Here is a 22301-nt window from a genome sequence, read left to right as displayed (position 1 = left end):
ATTTTAAAAAAGTAGTTTTCATAAATTTTATTCGCATTTTTGAAAAAAAAACGTACGTTCAAAATTTGGAATAAAATTGGGTTTTGTCAAACAATGTTAAATCCGGAACTGTACTTAGTTTCATTTAGAGTTCCGGTGTACTTCAGTCGTAATGTCCGTTCTATCGCAGTGGCTGACAACGAGGTCGCGCAAGCAAACAGTCGCGTGTTCAATTCCTAGCGATCGCGTTCTACTTTTATTTTTTGCGATTTTTCTCACTCGCAGCGCCCTGAATGGGCCAGCCCAGTTGGCGCCCCCTGTGCGACGCAGCGTGTTTTTGCCGCAAAACGCGGCAAATAGGAGGTCCCCCCAAAGCCGTCGGTGATCCAGCGCGCCGCACATTTGGGCCGGCTCCAGCCAGCACCTTGCCGGATCAGACGGCCCCTTGGGCCTTAGCCGCCTCCTGTGATGCTTACAGTAGTCTTCTGCTGTAAGCGTCGTAGATTTTTCCTCTCTTTTTTTAGGAAGATTTATTATATAAATTTATTAATCATGATGCAATTATGAATTTTCTAATAAATGGTCGAGATTTTCCGTGGGCAACAATGTAAATATCGTATATGTACTCAACGGTTCACACGATATTCGACAGATCACAGTCAAATGTCCGTATGTTACCAGCGTAATGCTGCCAGCTACTGTATCTACGAATAAATGGCACCCATTTATTTCCTGCCAGTGTAGCGAATTCGACGATCGGAAACGAATCAATCGAAATCGCATTTCTATAGTAAGCATTAATGCGCAAGATTGAATACTTTCCATAGTAGAGACGACGGCCCGCTCCCCTCCTCCAGATACGCGTGATCGTCGCTATATATAGTCGCGCTCCCCGACTGTCACAACCACAGCAACAATTCCACCACCACCACTCCCAAAGCTTCTTGCCATGGCGACTCCTCTCTCGCCAACCGCCGTGGTGATGGCACTGCTGCTGGCCTCGCTGGTCGCGCTCTCCTCGGCGCACGACGACCACCACCACGCGCCGGCTCAAGCGCCCAGCCCCGCTCACCATCTTGCCCCCGCGCCGAGCGCTCATCATCATCACGCTCCTGCCCCGTCGCCGAGCCACCACCACTATCACCACGCTCCGGCCCCGTCCCCGAGCCACCACCACCATCACCACGCTCCGGCCCCGTCCCCGAGCCACCACCACCATCACCACGCTCCGGCCCCGTCCCCGAGCCACCACCACCATCACCACGCTCCGGCCCCGTCCCCGAGCCACCACCACCATCACCACGCTCCGGCCCCGTCCCCGAGCCGCCACCACCATCACCACGCCCCGGCCCCGTCGCCGAGCCACCACCACCATCACCACGCCCCGGCCCCGTCGCCGAGCCACCACCACCATCACCACGCCCCCGCCCCGTCGCCGAGCCACCACCATCATCACCACGCTCCGGCCCCGTCACCGAGCCACCACCATCATCACCAAGCTCCGGCGCCGTCGCCGAGCCACCACCATCATCACCACGCTCCGGCCCCGTCGCCGACCCACCACATCGACGCCGACGAGCTGGACACTGCTACAATCACGGATGTCGACGAGCTGCACAAGGCACCAAGCCCGCATCACCACGGCCACCACGCTACAGCACCGGCGCCGGCTCACCACCACCACCATCGCCATCATCATCATCACCACCACCACGCTCCGGCGCACTCTCCGTCCTCGAAGACATCCGGCCCCAACCATACCGAGCGGCTTGGCAGCGCACAAGTTGCAGCGGCGGCTCACGCGCCCACTCAGCACTCCCCTGCGCCGTCACCACATCATCACGCGCCCGCCCCAGCGCCTGGTCCGGCAAGCTCCTCTTCCCGTCACGCCGTCACCGGTGGAGTTGGTCTGCTCGGCGCGGTCGCCGTGTCCGCTGTTTTGTTCTTTCTTTAGGTGATCGTCCTGTCAGCTTTGTAATAAGATGTGCATGCGCGGTAGTAGGTTGTTGCAATAGGTCAATGTCTGCTCTGTTAAATTATCAATGCAAATGGTGAAAATAGGCATGCGTTCTCTGAATATGTTTGACATGCAAGATGTTTCCGTAGCATATATGGAAACCGATATATAAAATTTAAGTTTGTTCATTGTTAAATCGAATTTGTTCTACCTCTAGAAGCAAAAAAAAAAAAAGGTCGAGCACACATAAGCGTGCAATAAAAGGCAAAACAATCGGCACGCATCCACGTAACGAAATCTGAATGGAGGATGCGTCCACTACTACCACCATTCGTTGTCACCAAATGATGAGTGTGAAACTTTGCTTGGCCCGTGTCGTTTTTTCCCTCGAGATTATGGAAATTGTGTATCATATTTGTATTGTTATGCAACCCATGCCACAAGACACCACACCACTCTCATGAAATGTCGTAAACACTGCTACAGCGGCCCTCTAGGTCTGGAGTTCACGAATGTGGTTCACAAGAGCCGGGATGAGTCCATATTCCCGAAGACCGTATTCCATGTTTCCGAACGGTCCAAGCAATGCGTATGAGATAGAGTTGAATCCCTTCTTCGATCTTCGGTAGGGGCTTTCTAGATCTCAACCACCACTCAATGCAGTCGTCGGGATGGTCACTTGGATTAGCAACTATAGCCGGACTCTCCAAATTAACTGGGTGGACGCATGACTACTGACCGGACAGGAAAGAAGAAAATTTTGACCCAACCGAACTCCTCAAAACCTTCGTAAACGTTCAGACTGTCCGGCACTCATACTTCAGCCAGTGATCCTGCGTCTGCGACATAGGATTTGACCCACCACAGACCATCTTTATTGTCTCTCTTGTCTTCCTCTCTCCATCTCCACCAATCTCATACATGTGACTGGACGTATAGGGAAAAAATTAAGGACATGAATGTGTGCACATATAAATAGAGACTCAAAACGGACACACCCGGACGACGTGTCCACAAACGTTTGAGGGGACAAATTTGCTTAGTTCGACTGTAGCCCTTAGTTCCATGAAGCATTTGTGCCAAGACTTCTCGCATAAATACAGTGCATGAGGATGTGATCAACTGTGCCCTCCTGGTAGGAAATAAAGCATGGAGAGGTGGTCTATTGTAGGTCATGGCGATGACGAGGACCGGAGGTCCATACCTAGTATTAGACGACTAGCCAGATGAAGATTTTGCGTTTCGGAGGTGCTCAACTCTTCCAAATGCAAGGAGCAGTGGGAGACCTAGGCATGCCTTGGCACAACATTTTGTGGGTGGAATACGCCGAGTATTGACCCAATGTTATCCATCTCCAAAAAAAAAAGCATCAGGGATGTCGCTGTTGAGGGAAACGAGAAAGACTGCCGTCCATAAGGCTGCGGGGTAATCGCGTAGTTGTTAATGCTTCAGCTTTACCCTCATGATCAGTAATTACCTCATCAGGGACAATGATAGAAGGAATGAAAATCTTTGCACGAGGACCGTTGGCCATGACAATAAATGGCTTCGTGTTAGCATCTCTAGCTTGTAACCATCGGATCCGCGAATGATGTCTGGCAATCATGTACTCGAGAGAGGGAAGCCCTAAGATTGTGTGCTTGAGAGTTTGTCACAACCACAACACCAAATCTGAAAAGGATTCACGTCTTCTAGGGTATAAGAGCATTATTAGTAGAACCCTCAAACTCTTGAACCCTCACTAGCGTTTTAAGGGTTTAAAAATAAAAATTTTGTGCACTTTTACAGGTTAAAAAATAGGGGTAAAGATTAGAACCCTTAAACCCAACCCTTATAACGGAATATTTTCCATGAACGGCGTTGTCGTTGCGCGCGGGAGGTCGACGGGGCGGCCGCCGGCGACGGGGGCGACTAGTAGCGGCGGTCGCGGGCATGGGTGCGGGAGTTGGGAGGATTTTTCCCTCCCGCGCGAGTATAACCGCTAAATGAGGTTGGGGTAGGTTTTGCTCCCCAACCCTTACTTTTGAGGATTGGGAAAGGGTTTGAGGGTTGGACCTTTAAAAAAATTTGAGGGTTTGAGAGTTAAGGGGTTCTAGTCTACGGCTTTTTTTCAACAAAAACTGTAAAAAAAAGCATTTATTATTAGGGGTTTGAGGGTTTGAGAGCTCTACTAGTAGTGCTCTAAGAATTGCATGATGTAGGGAGTACCTTGCAACTGTAGGGGCAGATTTTGTAAGGGGCGGCGGGAAAAGCCAAAGAAGCACGTCTCTGCTGCGCGTGAGGCGCACCTTTGACAGAATATACCTTGCTTATAAGCCTAACCAAAACATGCGAGCTACGTAACCCACACTTCACAGGAAAGGCGAGAGCGGTCAGCCGGGCCACCTGCCAGCAAAGAGGGGAACTCTTTTCACGGAACGAACAGAAGGAGAAAGGGGATGTGGTGCGCGTCGTGCCTGGCGTCCGCCTGCGCGGGCTGCGCCTGCAACCTCTGCTCGTCGGCGGCGGCGTCCGTCACTCGCCGCTCAGCCCGCCTCGCGTACTGCGGCCTTTTCGCGGCCTCCCTCATCCTCTCCTTCCTCCTCCGCCAGTTCGCCGCGCCCCTCCTCCAGCACATCCCATGTATTGTTTCCTTACCTTTTGTTCTTTTAATCGCTGATGAGACCACCCTTGTTGCGATTAGTATCCTGGTATACTTCTGGCTCTCGGTAGTTGCAGCACCGGCTGCGAGATCGAGCTGAAATTTTGGAGGGTTTGGTTGCTTAGCTGTGATGGTCTGTGGGATTTTGGGATACCTACGAATTAGTGCTCTGGTTTATCCATTTCGCGTTCCTCAGCACGCACATGTGTGAACGGTATATCAAATTAGAGGAAATTTGGGACATCGGTGTCTATAAAGTTAATAGTAATACTGTCCCTGCTTGCGGAATTGCATATGACATTATAATGTAAAGTTACTCCTTGTGCGAACTGTGGTACAGTATGGCGATGATATTGCATTTATAATTATTATTTTGATGAAGAAGGTGAAGGTTGGCATGTCGAAGTTGTGTTTCTTAGTTTTTGGTACTCTATTCACTTCTATATAGTAAGTTCATAACTATTAACTAGTCCATGGTTTTCATCGTTGTTAGATAAAGAAAGGGGTTCACTTATAAAGGGGTTAAATTATATACAAGGTTTTCACTGTCAGTCCTGAGCATTTGCAGAAATAATCATACATGTTAAAACTTCATTATTCGTACTCTTGTGTTGTGCTTATGTGTGTGGAATTGAGGCTTAGGCGTAACATGACTAAGATTCAGCATGATAATTTATAGGAATCATGTTTCTCAATTCCCCCCCCCCCCCCCCCCCTAAGAATCATAAAGCTTGAGAAAGTTATGTGTCAATATGATGTTTTTTTCTTTTGTTTCCAGACAAAGAAACGTGTCCACTTGTAGATGCTTTTATAGTTACGTTGAAGGAATTCTTGGTGTTTGCGTGGACAGGAGAAAGCCAAAAATTGTCATGTTTCTAGTTGATTATTCACCATGCCTGTTTTATGCTTATGTTTGTGCTCTGGGCTCTTAGGCTTAGATGGATAGCCATAAACAAGCCATACAGAAATGTGTTGAAGAATGATGGTATTGGTAGTAGGATCATGTAGTAATGGTCCTCTTCACTAAAATGTGAAGATCATAGTTGAGTTACAAATTTTTAAAGCGTTTCCAGATGATTTATGGAACTTTAGATTGCCTAGGATTTGTATTATGTGTATGTAATACTGGTAAACACCATGTTGCAGTCTTGTATCCACCACCCAGAATTTGTGTTTCTACGTGCATATGATAATCCTCCCGTTTTACAGTTATGTACTCCCTCTGACTCCAAAGGTAGGCATAGTTTGACTGTCTAAATTTGTGCTTTGACCATCAATTAGTCAAATTATATGTGCTTTATGTTACGCAGAATAGACACCATTAAATCCGTAATCAAAAGCATTCCGCATGATTATGATTTTGTAACCATTGAATAAATATTGTTAGAGAGATTGACGGTCAAAGCATGAATTTGGACAGTCAAACTACACCTTTTGGAGTTTGTGGGAGTACCATCTAAGACAGGCAAACAATGCAACCAACCAGTTAACAGATTATGTTCATGTATAAGCTTATGTGATCAGTAGGTAAGTCATACCTGTGTAGTATACTGTTATGACCGGCATATTAGGTGGGCTGTGGCCCGAGTTATCTTATCGTTATTAGGGGCTTAGCCCAATTATCTTATCGGTATTAGGGTCGTTTGCTTAGGAGTCAAGTAAACCTCTCTATATAAGGAGAGGAGATGTATCAATCTAATCAAGCAAGAAGCAATCAGTATTTGCTCGGCTTCCCTTAGGGAGCCGGGAGACCTAACTCTAGCCGCCTCTTGCGCCGCGGCCGCCTCTTCTCCACCACGCAAGGACGGCGCCCAGCCGTCGGCCGCCGTGCCCTCGACCTCGTCTTCTTCGATCTTTCCTCTACAATCTCCGCCCTAGAACCGGCAAAACCCTAACTCCTAAGACCTTGGTATCAGGTAGCTCTGTTCCGATCATGTCTTCACCGCCGCCCATCCCGTTGCTTCCGCTGCCAACCGTCACCACCGTGCCGCTGCCCTCCTCGTCCGTGCTGCTGGTCGCATCCTCCGGCGCCGCCACCACCCAGATGACGGCGCCCTCCACCGCACTACCGGCCGCCGTCTACTCCCCGGTGGAGATCACCGGGGTCCTCAACGATCTCGTCACCGCCTTCCAGGGGATACGGCTATACCTAGCCGGCCCCTATGGGCCGCCGGCCGCCGCAACCGGGCCAGCCGCCCTGTCGTGGTATTCGGCCCCCGCGCGGCGACCGGGCCTCTACACCACCACTGGCCGCTTCAGCCGCCGCCCGCCGCCGCGCCCCAATGGCCGCAGTGGCCGGCGCCGGCTCTCGCCGCGTCACCCACGCCACCCGGGTCCTCGCCGCCACCGCCCTGGCAGCCCTGGCAGCCGCTGTACCCCGGGGCCACCGCGACGCTGGTCGGGCCGTTGCAGCCCTCGCTGCAGCTACAGCCAGCCCCCGCCACCGCCCCAATCTAGCCACAATGGCCGGTCGCGGCCATCGCCGTGCCCGCCGCCTCCGCCGTTTCCAGGCAGCAGCAGCTGCCGCTGCCGGAGCCTCCGCCGCTGCCGGAGCCTCCGCCGCCCAGCACCGGGCTGACTACAATCGCGCTGGCGGGCGTGCCGATTCAGCAAGTGCGGTTCCCGCCCTCGCCGTCCCAGCTTCCGGCCTGGTTGGCCGGGACGTCACCGCTGCCAGTCTACACCATGGCCGCGGACCAGCCGACGCCCTCCCTGTCGTACGACGGGCCCTCCGGCTCCGCGGGTTTCCACGCTGGCTTCGACGGGCCACCGCTTTCCTGCGGACCACCTGTGCACACCGGACCAACGCCATCCTCTTCGCTGCTCCGTACCGCCGAGCCGTACACTCACGACGGTCATGCTCAGACACCGCCGCGCTTCGCCAAGCTCGCCTTCGCCACCTACGACGGCGCCGAGGACCCCCTCAACTGGCTCAACCAGTGCGAGCAGTTCTTCCGGGGGCAACGGACACTCGCGTCGGACCGCACCTGGCTCGCCTCTTATCACCTCCGCGGCGCCGCACAGACGTGGTACTATGCCCTCGAGCAGGACGAGGGCGGCATGCCCCCATGGGAGGGTTTTCGCGAGTTCTGCCTCCTTTGATTCGGACTACCGATACGTGGGAGCCAGCTGGCGGAGTTGGGCCGCCTTCCCTTCACCTCTACGGTGCAGGACTACACCGACCGCTTTCAGGCCCCGGCGTGCCACGCGTCCGGCGTGACGGCTCACCAGCGGGTCGAACTCTTCGTCGGCGGTCTGCCAGATCATATCCGCGTGGACGTCGAGCTGCAGGGACCCTAGGACCTCCAGACGGTCATGTACTACGCCGCGCGTTCGAGCGCCGGGCGGTGGCCATCCAGCAGGCATCACCGTCCCGGGCCGCTGGGCCGCCACCCTGGCCGGATGTTCCCGCGCAGGGTCGGCCTGCTCAGGCTTCCGCGGCACCCCTTGCCGCGACCGCGGCACGCCCGTTCCGCCGGCTCACCTCGGCCGAGCTACTCGAGCGTCGCCGCCAAGGATTGTGCTTCAACTGCGACGAGACCTACATCCCTGCCCACGTCTGCCCCCGACTCTTCTACCTGGAGGCTGCAGACTACATTGAGGAGGACGCCGTCGCCGCCGGGCTCGGCGACCTGGCCGCCCCAGCGGTCGCGGAGGTGTTTGACGCTGGCTGATCACCTCGAGGAGTTCAGCAAGCGCTTCCCTGCCTTACAGCTCGAGGACGAGCTGTTTGTGCAGGCGGGGAGAAGTGTTATGACCGGCATATTAGGTGGGCTGTGGCCCGAGTTATCTTATCGTTATTAGGGGCTTAGCCCAATTATCTTATCGGTATTAGGGTCGTTTGCTTAGGAGTCAAGTAAACCTCTCTATATAAGGAGAGGAGATGTATCAATCTAATCAAGCAAGAAGCAATCAGTATTTGCTCGGCTTCCCTTAGGGAGCCGGGAGACCTAACTCTAGCCGCCTCTTGCGCCGCCGCCGCCTCTTCTCCACCAGGCAAGGACGGCGCCCAGCCGCCGGCCGCCGCGCCCTCGACCTCGTCTTCCTCCATCTTTCCTCTACAGTCTCTGCCCTAGAACCGGCAGAACCCTAACTCCTAACATATACACTGAAAAGGTCCAATGTGTGATGTGTCCGTCCATTAAACATCCAAGGTCGAAACCATCTTAGATCTGTTCAAAGTTCTCTGTTCTGTTACCGAGTGCAATCCCTTCATTTTGTTCCGAACTTATTTATACCATTGGCAACCAAAGTTCTTGATGTTTGTTGTTTATTCATTTGCTGGGGTACCCTGAACTTCGTTGTTATGATGCCCTTGTTAAGTAGGTGTTTTGGGGCTAAACCTACTGGTGCAGACCTAGCAGCAGCGTTCACATCCCATGTGGCAGTTGGCTAGACCAAGTAGTCAATGCTTAGTTCTAAACTCCAATAACCCGACTAGTTAGGATACAATTCAGCAGAGGCCCTGATACTATGTATCAATTGAGCAATGTATTCTCTAGTCGTCAGGTTAATATTCTACTTCAAGTCGTATTCTAGGATGACTGTTTACTATAAAAGGAGGGGCAGCGTGTACTAGGAAATCATCAAGAAATAAACAGATTAGCCTCCCCTGTAAAACAAAAACAGATTAGTTCCCAAATTCCAAGTTGCTCGGAGCATTGTATAACGGCTGGGAATAGCCCCTCTGTTCGCACAATGTGGAACGTTTCTGTTTGGCAAGGGGAATGTGTGGTGAAGGATCTGTACACTTGGTGCATGTAGTAGTTCACCTACCGCATAAGAAATATATGCTGTCACAGACATGGAAAGGGTTACATTGGATATGTATAATGAATCAAACACTGGTGGGATCCATGGGTTGCTGCATACAAGGGCTACAAGAAGTATAACAGAAAGGGACCATTGAGACGGTAGTTTCAAGATCGTATAAGCGCCCTAGTCTATACTGATATGAAAGACACGGATTTTGTGGATCTAGAGCATCTTGCCCATCATCTAATTGGAGGGGAAGTTAGGCCATAATTGTGCTTAAATCCATCAGTTGGCCTAATCAATCCTCATAACAGCTGTTTCCTTCTGCACAGAATTTGTGCCATTTGAATGCTCAACACTCATCAACCTGTTGTATACCTGTTTATTGAGTACAATTTTATTGTCTTGTGAATTTGGTATTTGCAGGGATAAATACGTTTGATGATACACCGCCAGAAGAATGGTTTCAAATGAATGCTGTTCTTCGTCTCAGCTTGGGCAATTTCTTGTTTTTTGCAATATTTGCTCTCATGATGATTGGTGTCAAAGACCAGAACGATAGGCGAGACGCATGGCACCATGGTGGCTGGATTGCAAAGTTTGCTATCTGGGTCGTTCTTGTTGTTCTTATGTTCTTTGTCCCGAACATCGTAATTAGTGTTTATGGTAAGCTCTTTTTTGCTGTTCATATCATATATTGTTAAGTTTATTTGCATAGCAATCTTGATCATGTTTATGCTTTCACCCCTTTTTTTTCTGTTGATATGTGTTTCCCCCTTGGTCGGTTGGGGGCGTGCTCTAGAGACCAATAACTAATTTCAACTTGGCAACAATATACTTTGAACTTTAGAGTCTACACATGATGAAGATTCTATCATGGATGATGATTCAGTAATCTTATCAAGCTTCAGCAACTGCAAGTTTCATACATGAACTGCAAATCTGAGGGTATAAACATATTGTAATTGGAGCTTTTGTTTATTGCGTAGTTGTTACCATAGACTGGGGATCTTCATAGGCTGTGGACGACTGAAAATTCTATGGGCTGTAACTGCCTCTTAATGGCCTTACCGGTGACTCTGGGTGAATTAGGTTAAATTTTCATTTCAGAAACCAGCTCACATATGCTATTGGGATAACTTCACCGCAAATACTAAGACTGTAACTCAAATGGTATCTTTAGTCCTCTAACCACGTGACTTCAACCATACAATCAAAGAATTTTCCTAAAAGTCCATGGGTGTGGGACAAGCTAATGTGACTTATGTTAACATGCCCAGATGCCCTGCATCCTGTAATTCTCAGAGAACTTTCTTATACACAGGTTTGGAGGAACTAGGGGCATATCATACCACATGCAGATCTCTAAAATTCTCCTTCTCGGTTTGATAATTGACCACTGACTGAATTTTGATAGACTTCAAAACCACGATGAGGACTACCACCTCTCTCTTTTTGTTTGTGTGTGTGTGTGTGTGTGGGGGGGGGGGGGGGTATGTCGAAATCAAAGAGGTTTTGATGATTGCGGCAGCTAATTGACAGTTTGCGCTATATACACCGTATATTTCCAAATCCCTGATGAATCGGTTACATATAGCATGTTTCTTGAGGTTCTGGTCTTTGTCATTGCAGAGATATTGTCAAAGTTTGGATCTGGCTTGTTCCTTCTGGTACAAGTCGTGATGCTTTTAGACTTCACAAATAATTGGAATGACTCTTGGGTTGAGAAGGATGAGCAAAAGTGGTGAGTGGGGCACGCATCAGCTAGTATTGCTTGAACCCAAGTTTGTGTTGTCCCTATCACTGATTCTGTCATCTTATGTAATGTTCAGGGAAATAGCTTTGCTGGTGGTGACTGTGATTTGCTATCTCGCCACGTTTGCCTTCTCCGGTGTGCTCTTCATGTGGTTCAATCCCTCTGATCATGATTGTGGTCTCAATGTGTTCTTTATTGTCTTGACAATGATTCTTGCTTTTGTATTTGCAATAATTGCTTTGCACCCCCAGGTGACATACCACTTTCACCCACTTCAGTATATGTACCTTTCCCTCTGGACATAACCGACTGGTGGAGTTCGGGATGAAAATTAAGGGAGGGTTGTTGATGCATAAATTGGTCCATTTAGGTGTGGCCAGTTTGAAGCTTAATAAGTAACATATAAATACTAGTCAATGAAATTGCACAAGTAGTTTAGAAATCATTGTTGCTTGATATTTTCTCGTGGTCTGGAAATCTTCATTGTGTAGTACCAGAAAATGAAACTGAATTTTGTTGTTCCATGTTTATGCCATCTGCATGCATGTAGACATCATTCTTTTGTGTATGTTAGCAAGGCAGACTAAAAAAGGGGGGATGGTAACACCTCTGAAAATGTCTTGTAATTCTCCCATTGAACACAAAATGTGCTTCCTACCGTATGTTTGCTCTCCACATTTGAGCCAGAGCTAGTGTCACATATTCAGTTTAGTGTTCGTACTTGAAGAAATAAGTTAATAACGTAATTTTCTGTTCATATGTAATATTGTTTCTTTGTCCAGGTCAATGGGAGCGTTATGCCTGCTTCGGTCATTTCTGTTTACTGTGCATACCTGTGTTACACTAGTCTCTCGAGTGAACCATATGACTATGCGTGCAACGGGCTTCACATGCACCCAAAGCAGGTCTCAATGAGCGCCCTTGTGCTTGGGATGCTCACCACCGTGCTCTCTGTAGTGTACTCTGCCGTTCGCGCTGGATCTTCCACTACTTTCCTTTCGCCGCCGTCGTCTCCTAGATCTGGTAAGAATGTACCAGCTACAGTATGCGAAACACACACTGCCTCGTGCTTGTCTGACATTTTTCACTCATGCTGATCGACGATGCAACAGGTGCGAGGAACCCTTTGCTTGCTGACTCCAATGTGGAGGAGGGGAAGGGCAGCAGCGAGGGAAGTGAGCCGCGGCCTGTGAGCTATTCTTACACCTTCTTCCACCTTATATTCGCCCTCGCGAGCATGTACTCGGCCATGCTTCTGACGGGCTGGACGAGCGCCACTTCAGATAGGTCGGAGCTGATGGATGTCGGATGGACGACCGTCTGGGTGCGCATCTGCACGGAGTGGTCCACCGCAGCGCTGTACATCTGGACCCTTGTTGCTCCGCTGCTCTTTCCTGACCGGGACTTCTCATGAGCATGTCCGTTGCAGTTCATACAGAGATTGGTGTGCTTTGAAAGAGCTAGCAGAATATCTATGTATATATGTCCAACATGCTTGTTGCCTCTGAAAGTACTACCTAGGTTGTAATTGTGAAATCGGTGCAGTAGTAGCTATGCATGTATATGTAAGTGATACTTTGAAGTTAGCATTGGTCGCTGACTCACTGTCAATCTGTCATGATGTATGCAATGGGGATATCATCTGAATGGAACTGTTTCGGGGCATCCAGCTTTGCTCATGTTATTTGCTGAAGAGGGAGCATATAGACCTATATATGGTAAGGCGCGTCGATATAGGTCCATTTGGCACAGACGAATTTACATGGTCGTGGTCACGGCGATGACGTTCAGCAGGATCTTGGTCGCCTTCCCAGTCATCGACTTGTCCGTCGAACATGTTCACTGCGGAATCGACTGGAGGGCTCGCATCGCAGCGCGGGCTCAACGCCTTCACTGGGACGACCTTTTCTGCAGCTTTGATCGCCTGACGCAGTTTGAATCACTAGTCACTAGACATCTCCTCCCACCGGCTCCCCCGAGTGATACTGGTGGAGGCGGTACTGAACATGCCAGAGAGTGACACACACTATAAATCTACGTGCAGGTACGGCTGCTATCAGGCTACGGAAGTTGACTATGGAACAGCTACTCTAGTTAACAAGGGAGTTGTTGGCTTTTGCACTTTATATTATGAAATGAAATGATAGCCTTTTTGCTTGTGTCAGCCACAAAACCCTGCTGCCCTCGTGCAACAAAAGGCGCCGGATTGGGCGGTGCATCCGCATCTGCTTCTGCTTCTAGAAGGGGAACCAGCTGCTTTTGCTAGACTCACTCCACGATCTCAGGCTCTCAGCCCACGTAGGGCCAGTTTTTTTGAGCAATTCTCCGAGAATTGACCCCCTCCCCAGCTTCTCCCAGAATTGTCACTTCATCTTTTTTTACAATTTCTAGCTAGTTAAGATCTAGTTAGCTAGGAATTGTAAAAAAATATAGAGTGGCAATTCTGGGAGAAGCTGGGGAGGGGGTCAATTCTCGGAGAATTGCCCAAAAGAACTGGCCCCTACTCTAAGAGCATCTCCAACAGCCGCGGTAAAAAGCGCGCGCGCGGTAAACCGAGTCTTTTGGGCGCGCGGGACGTTTTGGCGCGCTTCAGCGGTGGAGGGAAAATCGCGCGCGCGGGAACGGTTTGCGCGCGCGTGAAAAGGCGGCAGGTCATGCGCTTTTTTTGCCGCACCGCTTCCAGCGCGCCTATAAAATGCGGCGCGTGCCACACGCCTATTGCATACGCTTCTCTTTCTCTTCCGTTGCCACACGCTCCTCCACCGCTTCCTCGGTTGCTTCCGCTGCCACCCGTGCCACCGCTCCAGCGCCCCGCCACCATGCCGCCGCGCCGCCGAGGAGTGTCGGGCTACCGCGGCGTCCGCCAGCGCCCCAACGGCGGGTTCTACTCGAAGATACGGTCCGGCCAACTCCGGCTCGGCCTCGGCACCTTCGAGACGGCGCATGAGGCCGCCCGCGCGTACGACGCGGCGGCGTGGCGCCTAGGCAGGCCGCGCCAGCAGATGAACTTCCACGATGTCCACACGCTGCAGCAGGCGCTGGACGTCGCCCCGCCGCCTCGTCTTCGCACGGCACAAGACCGTGCGGAGCACGTTGAGCGGCAGAACCGCCTCCTCGTCGCCCATGAGGACGAGCGGGTCATGGCGGAGTGGTGCCAACAACACCCGGAGGACGTATCCTACGAGCAAGCCTACTGGGCAAGGCGCCGCGAGGAGGAGACGCAAAGGCGCCGCGCTGAGCGGTTGGACAGGCGTCGGCGGAAGGCCCTGGCGCTATCCCAGTGCGATGTAGTTGAGAATGGTGGTGAGACGATCTTTACATCTGATGATGATCGCTGGGAAGACATGTGGCTCGATTCCTCGGATCAGACCAGCGAGGATGGCGACGATGACGATGACAACGACGACTGGGAGTAGGCTGTAGCTACACTAGTAGTTTTTATCTATGTCCTTGCACTATCTAAATAATTTTTATCTATCTATGCTATGGAACTATGTAAAATATCTATGTATCGTTTTTTCTATCTATGAATTTTATTAAAAAATGTACGCATTGTTTAGCGCGCGCTGCATTTTAGCGCGGCCGCTGGAGCTACGCGCGCGCGTTCAATTTTAACGCGTCTGTTAGAGCCACCGCTGCCGGCCACGTCAAACCAGGCGAACGGCGCGCGACAAATGACTTTTTTGCGCGCGGCGCGTTGCGTGGCTGTTGGAGATGCTCTAATCAATCCCCTCCGCTCCCGTCAAGGTCTCGCACTGCACGCGCGACTTGGTCGCTCCTTTCTTTTCCTTTTTTTGTTGTTGAAAATGGCCGCTCCTGCTTTCTTGGCAGACAAGGGAGCGTGGAGACTGGGGCGGTGGACTGACGGTGGAAGAAACTGCAGGGCCGCAAAGGGCAAACGCACGTACGCTGCCTCTCGCCGTGTTCACATCGAAACGGGAGATGCGCGCGTCTCTCCATCTGCTCCTGTCCACCGACAAGCGTCAGGGAAGAGGAATCTTGACGGCCCGGCACGAAACGGAAGAGAGGGAAAAGAAATGCGCATCTTCGTGCCGAGGTCGAGGGTATTTCATTGCAGTACGCGCATTTTCTCTCTTTTCTTCCTCTTCTTCTTCTTCTTTTCTTTTTGATTTGACTTGGAGGGTTTTCTCTGGTAGTAGTAAAAGAGGAATTCGAGCGAGGGAAAGGGACATTTTCTGTTGGAACGACGAAGCTTCAACCAAGCAAAAGTAGCACCCGGGAAGCTCTCAAAAAAAAAGTAGCACCCGGGAAACAGTCTGAGACCAAAAACTCCTTTCCTTCCTCAAAAAAAAATCACTCCATTCCGATCCGGTTCGAATTCGTATCCCGGTTTAGTTTTAGGTTTTGCTTGGTTGATGAAAATACTGTCGATTCTCAAAAAAAGAAATGGTGTGAGTTGTGGACTGCGAGAAAGTGCCTGTGAATTGGGAACTGAGGAGAAGTTGAAAATCGATGTGGTTCCAGATTCCGCGGTTAAAATGTTTAGTGTTTTCCCCGCAAAAATGAATAAGAAATGTTTAGAGTTTAGGGCTTAGGGTTCGGCTTCTTGACTTGCCCCAAGCATCATGGCCATGGAGAGTCTAGAGGCACATCCATCTGGCTTGGCACATGTGGCGATAGCTCCCTGATGCGTTGGTGCGGGGGCACCGGGATTAGTGTCTGGAATGAAAACGCTCGCGGAGTTAGCTTGATGGGCGGCAAGGGTAGAGCATGTAGCTCCACATCGGCCGTCGCGCTGATATCTGTGCATGGATCTTATAGTGTGTTCAGATCCGCTTGCTCAGTCTGCGTGCGTGGTCTCTTTTCTGTGAGATCTAGTAAGTGAACACAATTGCATCCAAGAAGGCATTGTAGGGGAAAGGATACTGGTTTGTATTAACTCGTGTCTTGTAATATACAATGGTAAACAACTACCGAGCGGGGCCTAAGGGCATCTTCAATGGTGTCACACACTCCTCCCCTACTTGTTCAAATCGAACAGTCCAGATAAAAAGGTCATCCAACATTGTCCCCCACTTCTCCCGTAATTTTCTAGATTGTCCGAAATCCTCTACTTTGGTATCAAATCAAGGCAGGAGTAGGGGATGTCTGGGTTGTCCGCCACTAGGCATGAACACCATGACCCCACCAACCCTCCTCGTCAGCTACTTCACCCCTCTACTCCACTATATCTGCTTGAACCCAGTCCCGGACGCTCCCCCCCCCACACACACACTAGCACTACCTCAACCTCCGCCTGGGCCCTGTTGGAAATATGAGCAAATTACTACGAGATTTAATCCGAATAAATAGGAAATAGATCATGACAGCAATAGCAGAGATTAAACTAATCATGCGAACTAGCATAGTAGATGAACATATCACATCTAGGGCACATACTAAAAACATGAATTCTACCACGATCTCGAATAGGAAGGATAGAATCACATACGATGCAGCGGAAGGAGCACCGCCGGCGTTGACGTTGTCGCCCATGTCGTCGAGGATGAGGTTGCCGAGGTCGGGGAAGAAGTCGTCGTTCGCGAAGTCGTCGCTGCCAGCAGTCACGCGAGTGCGCTCACCAAAAACCTGATCGCCCCTCTCCCGTACAGGATCACGAGAGGCGGGTTCCGGAGGCCTGCTGTCCCTTCTCCTGGTGCACGCCGAAAGGAGGGATGGAGAAGACTTGCTTGGCGGCGCAATGATCTGGAACGGTGGTGAGAAACCATACGAAGCGGCGGCGGCTAGGGTAGATGTCTGCCTGACTATATAGTGCGGGCTGGGTAGGTCGTGGGAGTAAACCCCACGTCCGAGTCGTCACGATCCAAAAGAATCGGAAACGATTCAGTAATTAAGGCGTCCGTTAATTATTAATTAATGACTCATTAATTTTTCCCGAGCAGCAAAAATATAGACAACGTGCATAGCTCTGTCCTCAGCTCGGCTCAATCTCGCGTTGTGACGAGGCGTGGCGTGGCGAGGCGAGCGAGGAGGAGGAGCGCGCGTCTAGGTCTCCTCTTCTCATGCTCATACAAGTGGTAGAAGAGCTCACCTTATAAAGAGGTGCAACTCTCTCTCAACTTACGGGGTGGGACTAAACTTTAGTCTCACTCACTCCACTCACATGTGTGCATGAATGGGCCAAGAGAATTTCAGAATTTTTAGTTGGGCTTTGGGCCAAAGGCCTACTAGCAAAATTCCAACAATCCCCCACAAAGTCTCATTGGCACATCTCATCATTTAGTTCCAAAACATTGTTTATATACCGATGCTTAGTGGAGACTGTGAAGTTGAACTTCCACTTAGAGATTTATGCTACACTAGATCACAACTTGAATAGTGGACTATGCCTTGAACTGCAAGTTTTCTGCGAGACTAGTTTCACACAAATTCTTGACCGATACTGGGCTGCCGCAAGGCTTCCCCGCGGGTGGAGCGTATACGTCATACTCTAGGGCCTTTTCATGAATTTATTAGAGAACACCCAATTCTCACAGACTGCGATGTTAATAGTCAAATTCATATAGGTGTGTTCCTCAGAAGATGTTCTGCAGGACAACATCTCTGCTTACCCGAATAAGCCACTTGGAACACATTAAGGTAAGTATCAACCTGCCATGCAGATCAGGAGAGTATTGCATCTTCATGGAGTGGGATAGGTAATATAGGGATACTCTCCTCCCAGCTGACCAACAGCTTGTCTCCCACTTCTACTTCACGGGATCTCCGATCACATAGAGTGGGTTACCACTATGGACAACTCATGCGGTGGGTCTCAGACCCATCTCCATCGATGCATTATCTATCACATTACATGATAGACCCTTTGTGAAGGGATCTCCCAAATTTTTCGATGTTTGGATATAATCCAACGTAATAACTCCTGAGTTCCTCAATTTTCTGACAGATTTCAGTCTCCTCTTCACATGCCTTGAGGACTTCATATTGTCCTTTGAACTATTTATTTTGACGATCACAGTTTGATTATCACAGTTCATCAGGATAGGGGGTATTGGTTTTTCAACCATAGATAAGTCCATCAAGAGTTCACGAAGCCACTCTGCTTCAACAGTGGCAGTGTCTAATGCTGTGAGTTCTGCTTCCATAGTTGACCTCGTTAAGATGGTCTGCTTGCAAGACTTTCAGGAAACAGTGCCACCACCAAGTATGAAAACATAACCACTTGTGGCCTTAATCTCATCAGCATCAGATATCCAGTTTGAGTCACTATAACCCTCCAGTACCCTTGGATACCCGGTGTAGTGAATCCCATAGCTCGCGGTGCCTTTCAAATAGCGCATAACTCTCTCAAGCGCATGCCAATGATCATCTCCCGGTTTTGACACAAACTGACTCAGCTTGCTCACAGCAAAAGAGATGTCAGGCCTCGTGGCACTCACCAAATACATAAGCGAGCCAATAATCTAAGAATACCTCAGTTGATCTCCAGCAATCCGTCAGCTCTTTCGAAGCAACACACTAGCATCATATGGAGTTGGAGAAGGCGTGCAGTCGCTATACCCAAAACGACTCAAGACCTTTTCCACATAGTGAGACTGAAGCAGTGTGATCCCACCATTCCCATCTCTCAACAGTTTGATGTTTAAGATAACATCAGCTACTCCTAGATCCTTCATCTCAAAACAGCGAGATAAGAAATCCTTAACCTCCTTGATTAAATCAATTTTGGTTCCAAAGATCAGTATGTCGTCGACATACAGACAAAGAATAACTCCTTCGCCCCCACCATAGCGATAGTACACGCACTTGTCACCATCGTTTACTACAAAGCCGGCAGCAGTTAATGTTCTTTTGAACTTCTCATGCCACTCTTTAGGAGCTTGTTTAAGGCCATATAAAGACTTTAATAACTTGCACACCTTTCCTTCCTGACCAGGTACTACAAAACCATCTGGCTGATCCATGTAAATTTCCTCCTTCAACTCTCCATTGAGGAAAGCTGTCTTAACGTCCATTTGATGAACGAGAAGACCATGTGAGGCAGCCAGTGATAGTAGCACCCGAATTATGGTCAGTCTAGCCACGGGTGAGTAAGTGTCAAAGAAGTCTTCACCTTCTTTCTGGGTATAACCCTTGGCCACAAGCCGTGCCTTGTACTTTTCAATCGTACCATCAGGTCTAAGCTTCTTCTTGAACACCCACTTACATCCTACATGTTTGCACCCATCAGGACGGTATGTGATCTCCCAGGTAACGTTAGCTAAGATGGAATCCATCTCTCTACGTACAGCTTCCTTCCAGTAGTCAGAATCAGGAGATGCATAGGCTTCTGAAATAGTCCTGGGTGTGTCATCCACGAGGTGCACAATGAAATCATCACCAAAGGACTTTGTAGTCCTCAGTCTCTTACTCCTCACAGGAGTTTCGTTGTCACCCTCAACAGGATTCTCAACGTGTTCCATCGCAATGGTGGGTTCAGGAATTACAGTGAATTCCTCACTAGATGGAGCAGGTATCTCCTGATTTGATGAACTCGACATATCCTTCATAGGAAATATGTCCTAAAAGAAAGTTGCATCATTCGACTCCATGATCGTACCAACATGTATGTCGGATACCTTGATACATCTCCAACGTATCTATAATTTTTGATTGCTCCATGCTATATTATCTACTGTTTGGACTATATTGGGCTTTATTTTCCACTTTTATATTATTTTTGGGACTAACCTATTAACCGAAGGCCCAACCCAGAATTGTTGTTTTTGCCTATTACAGTGTTTCGAAGAAACAGAATATCAAACGGAATAAAACCTTCGGGAACGTGATTTTCTCACTGAACGTGATCCAGGAGACTTGGACCCTGCTCCAAGGAACAAAAGAGGCAGTCACGAGGGTGGGGGCACCCCCCCCCCCCTAGGGCGCGCCCCCTGCCTCGTGGGCCCCTTGGTGCTCCTCCGCCGTACTCCTTCCTCCTATATATACCTACGTAGCCCCAAACGATCAGAACAGGAGCCAAAAACCTAATTCCACCGCCGCAACTTTCTGTATCCACTACATCCCATCTTGGGGCCTGTTCCGGAGCTCCGCCGGAAGAGGGCCGTCATCATAGAGGGCTTCTACATCATCATAGCCTCTCCGATGAAGTGAGTAGTTTACCTCAGACCTTCGGGTCCATAGTTAGTAGCTAGATGGCTTCTTCTCTCTCTTTGAATCTCAATACAAAGTTCTCCCCCTCTCTTGTGGAGATCTATTCGATGTAATCTTCTTTTTGCGGTGTGTTTGTTGAGATCGATGAATTGTGGGTTCATGATCAAGTCTATCTATGAATAATATTTGAATCTTCTCTGAATTCTTTTATGTATGATTGGTTATCTTTGCAAGTCTCTTCGAATTATCTGTTTGGTTTGGCCAACTAGATTGGTAGTTCTTGCCATGGGAGAAGTGCTTAGCTTTGGGTTCGATCTTGCGGTGTCGTTTCCCAGTGACAGAAGGGGCAGCAAGGCACGTATTGCATCGTTGCCATCGAGGATAACAAGATGGGGTTTATTTCATATTGCATGAATTTATCTCTCTACATCATGTCATCTAGCTTAAGGCGTTACTCTGTTTTTAACTTAATACTCTAGATGCATGCTGGATAGCGGTCGATGAGTGGAGTAATAATAGTAGATGCAGAATCGTTTCGGTCTACTTGTCACGGACGTGATGCCTATATACATGATCATGCCTAGATATTCTCATAACTATGCTCAATTCTGTCAATTGCTCAACAGTAATTTGTTCACCCACCGTAGAATACTTATGCTCTTGAGAGAAGCCACTAGTGAAACCTATGGCCCCCGGGTCTATTCTCATCATATCAATCTCCATTACTTTAATCTTGCTTTGCTTTTTTACTTTGCTTTTACTTTTTACTTTGCATCTTTATACCAAAAATACCAAAAACATTATATCTATCAGATCTCACTCTCGTAAGTGACCGTGAAGGGATTGACAACCCCTAATCGCGTTGGTTGCGAGTAGCTATCGTTTTGTGCAGGTACGAGGGACTTGAGCGTGGCCTCCTACTGGATTGATACCTTGGTTCTCAAAAACTGAGGGAAATACTTACGCTACTCTGCTGCATCATCCCTTCCTCTTCGGGGAAAACCAACGCAAGCTCAAGACATAGCAAGAAGGATTTCTGGCGCCGTTGCCGGGGAATCTACGCAAAAAGTCAACATACCAAGTACCCATCACAATCCCTATCTCTCGCATTACATTATTTACCATTTGCCTCTCGTTTTCCTCTCCCCCCAATTCACCCTTGCCGTTTTATTCGCCCTCTCTCTCTCTATATACTCCCTCTCTATTTGCCTCTTTTGCCCGCTTGCCTTTTTTTGCTCGTGTGTTAGATTGCTTGTTTGTCGCGATGGCTCAACCGAGATTTGGTGATCTCCACCTCAAAAGGTTAGAGGAGATCGAAACCAACGTTAGGAAGTTTATGGTTTTGCAATTTGAGCATAATAATTTCTTTAGAAACGAGCTTAAGGAACAAAAAAAAATTATGAGTTATACGAATAAAGAGCTAGATGATATGTCTAAAGAATTTGATGGTATAAGATACCAAATTGCTCGTCTAGAAAAGATGACTGCTAAAATTTCGGATATGCAAGCCACCTTAGTCAATAAGATGGCCGCTAAACCGAATGCCTATGAAAATCAAGATGAAGATCTAAAAGTTATTGATGTGTCCCCTATTAAATCTTTGTGTTGCAATATGAATCTTGATGAAACTGAATATGATCTTCCTTTACCTAGAAGGCGTTCTAAAAAATCGGAGTATTTAGATCTTAATGATGAAATTGATGAAAGTGGGATTGAAAGAAATAAAAATCTAGATGTTGCTAAACCCACTATATTGGATTTCAAGGAATTTAATTATGAAAGTTGCTCTTTAATTTATTGTATTTCCTTGTTGCAATCCGTGCTAAATTCTCCACATGCTTATAGTCAAAATAAAGCCTTCACTGAACATATTGTTAATGCCTTGATGCAATCTTATGAAGAAAAACTTGAGTTGAAAGTTTCTATCCCTAGAAAACTCTATGATGAGTGGGAACCAACTATTAAAATTAAAATTAAAGATCATGAGTTTTATGCTTTGTGTGATTTGGGTGCTAGTGTCTCTACTATTTCCAAGACTTTGTGTGATTTACTAGATTTTCGTAATTTTGATGATTGCTCTCTAAACTTGCATCTTGCGGATT

General features: G+C 48.7%; 1 protein-coding gene across 1 annotated transcript; it reads left to right on the top strand.

The window, feature by feature from the left end:
- The first annotated feature begins 4261 nt into the window (after positions 1 to 4261).
- LOC123189623 (probable serine incorporator) lies at positions 4262 to 12802 on the top strand. Its single transcript, XM_044602080.1, has 6 exons — positions 4262 to 4558; positions 9759 to 9998; positions 10965 to 11076; positions 11165 to 11339; positions 11871 to 12111; positions 12201 to 12802. Exons 1-6 carry the CDS (start codon positions 4375 to 4377, stop codon positions 12500 to 12502), a joined length of 1254 nt encoding a protein of 417 aa, XP_044458015.1. The 5' UTR covers positions 4262 to 4374; the 3' UTR covers positions 12503 to 12802.
- Positions 12803 to 22301: the final 9499 nt, after the last annotated feature.

The sequence above is a fragment of the Triticum aestivum genome, chromosome 2A, assembly GCF_018294505.1.
Source record: "Triticum aestivum cultivar Chinese Spring chromosome 2A, IWGSC CS RefSeq v2.1, whole genome shotgun sequence".
Lineage (NCBI taxonomy): Eukaryota > Viridiplantae > Streptophyta > Magnoliopsida > Poales > Poaceae > Triticum > Triticum aestivum.
Note: the sequence above shows the minus strand (reverse complement) of the source record. Positions and strands in the feature narration are given on the sequence as shown.